General features: G+C 49.2%; 1 protein-coding gene across 1 annotated transcript in view; it reads left to right on the forward strand.

Moving 5' to 3' along the window:
* The first annotated feature begins 706 nt into the window (after nucleotides 1-706).
* Nucleotides 707-1,162, forward strand: part of LOC106323608 — a 651-nt gene continuing 195 nt past the window's right edge. The window contains exon 1 of the mRNA XM_013761703.1: nucleotides 707-1,147. Within this exon, the coding sequence (XP_013617157.1) occupies nucleotides 707-1,147 (441 nt within the window). The remainder of the gene's footprint in view (nucleotides 1,148-1,162) is intronic.

Raw genomic sequence — 1,162 nt, forward strand, 5'->3', positions numbered from 1 at the left:
ATCATGATGCATCCGGATGATCAAGAGAAGACGGCGTTCATCACCGATAGAGGGACGTACTGTTACAAAGTAATGCCGTTCGGTCTCAAGAACGCGGGTGCGACTTATCAAAGACTCGTCAATCGAATGTTCGCCGACAAATTAGGGAACACGATGGAAATCTATATCGACGACATGCTGGTAAAATCACTCCGCGCAACGGACCATCTGGATCATCTTAAAGAATGCTTCAAGACGTTGAACGAATACGGAATGAAACTCAACCCAGCCAAGTGTACTTTCGCCGTCACCTCAGGAGAGTTTTTAGGGTACATTGTCACCCAGTGAGGAATCGAGGCAAATCCTAAACAGATCTCTGCCATACTTGATCTTCCCAGCCCAAAAACCAGCAGAGAAGTCCAGCGACTTACAGGAAGGATCGCGGCCCTGAACCGTTTCATTTCCAGATCCACCTACGAGTTGTTGCGAGGAAACAAACGCTTCATCTGGGACGAGAAGTGCGAAGAGGCGTTCAAACAACTCAAGGAGTATCTTACAACTCCTCCCGTATTATCCAAACCCGAAACTGGCGATACACTCTCACTCTATATCGCCGTATCCTCAACCGTGGTCAGCAGCGTCCTCATCCGAGAGGATCGAGGAGAACAGAAACCTATCTTCTACATGATTGACTGATCCAGAAACTCGGTACCCCACCCTTGAGAAGATGGCTCTCGCCGTTGTAACATCGGCGAGAAAACTGCGTCCCTACTTCCAGTCGCACACAATCGAAGTATTGACAAATCAACCATTGCGAACGGTAATGCAGAATACAAATCAATCCGGACGTTTATCGAAGTGGACTATCGAACTCAGCGAGCACGACATTGTCTTCAAGAATCGAACAGCTGCGAAATCTCAAGTCCTCGCAGACTTTCTCATCGAGCTCGCACCAGAGCTCGAGCAAGATCTAATCCTCCCGAGTCAAAATTGGATACTCCACGTCGACGGGTCGTCGACAAACAAAGGATCAGGAGCAGGAGTGCAGCTGCAATCCCCGACAGGAGAACTGATCAGACAGTCGTTCAGCTTCGGCTTCGCCGCTTTAAACAATGAAGCAGAGTACGAGTCGTTGATCGCAGGGCTAAGACTCGCCAAGGCAGTCAAGGCAAAACGCCTCAGC

This window comes from Brassica oleracea, chromosome C2 (assembly GCF_000695525.1).
Source record: "Brassica oleracea var. oleracea cultivar TO1000 chromosome C2, BOL, whole genome shotgun sequence".
Lineage (NCBI taxonomy): Eukaryota > Viridiplantae > Streptophyta > Magnoliopsida > Brassicales > Brassicaceae > Brassica > Brassica oleracea.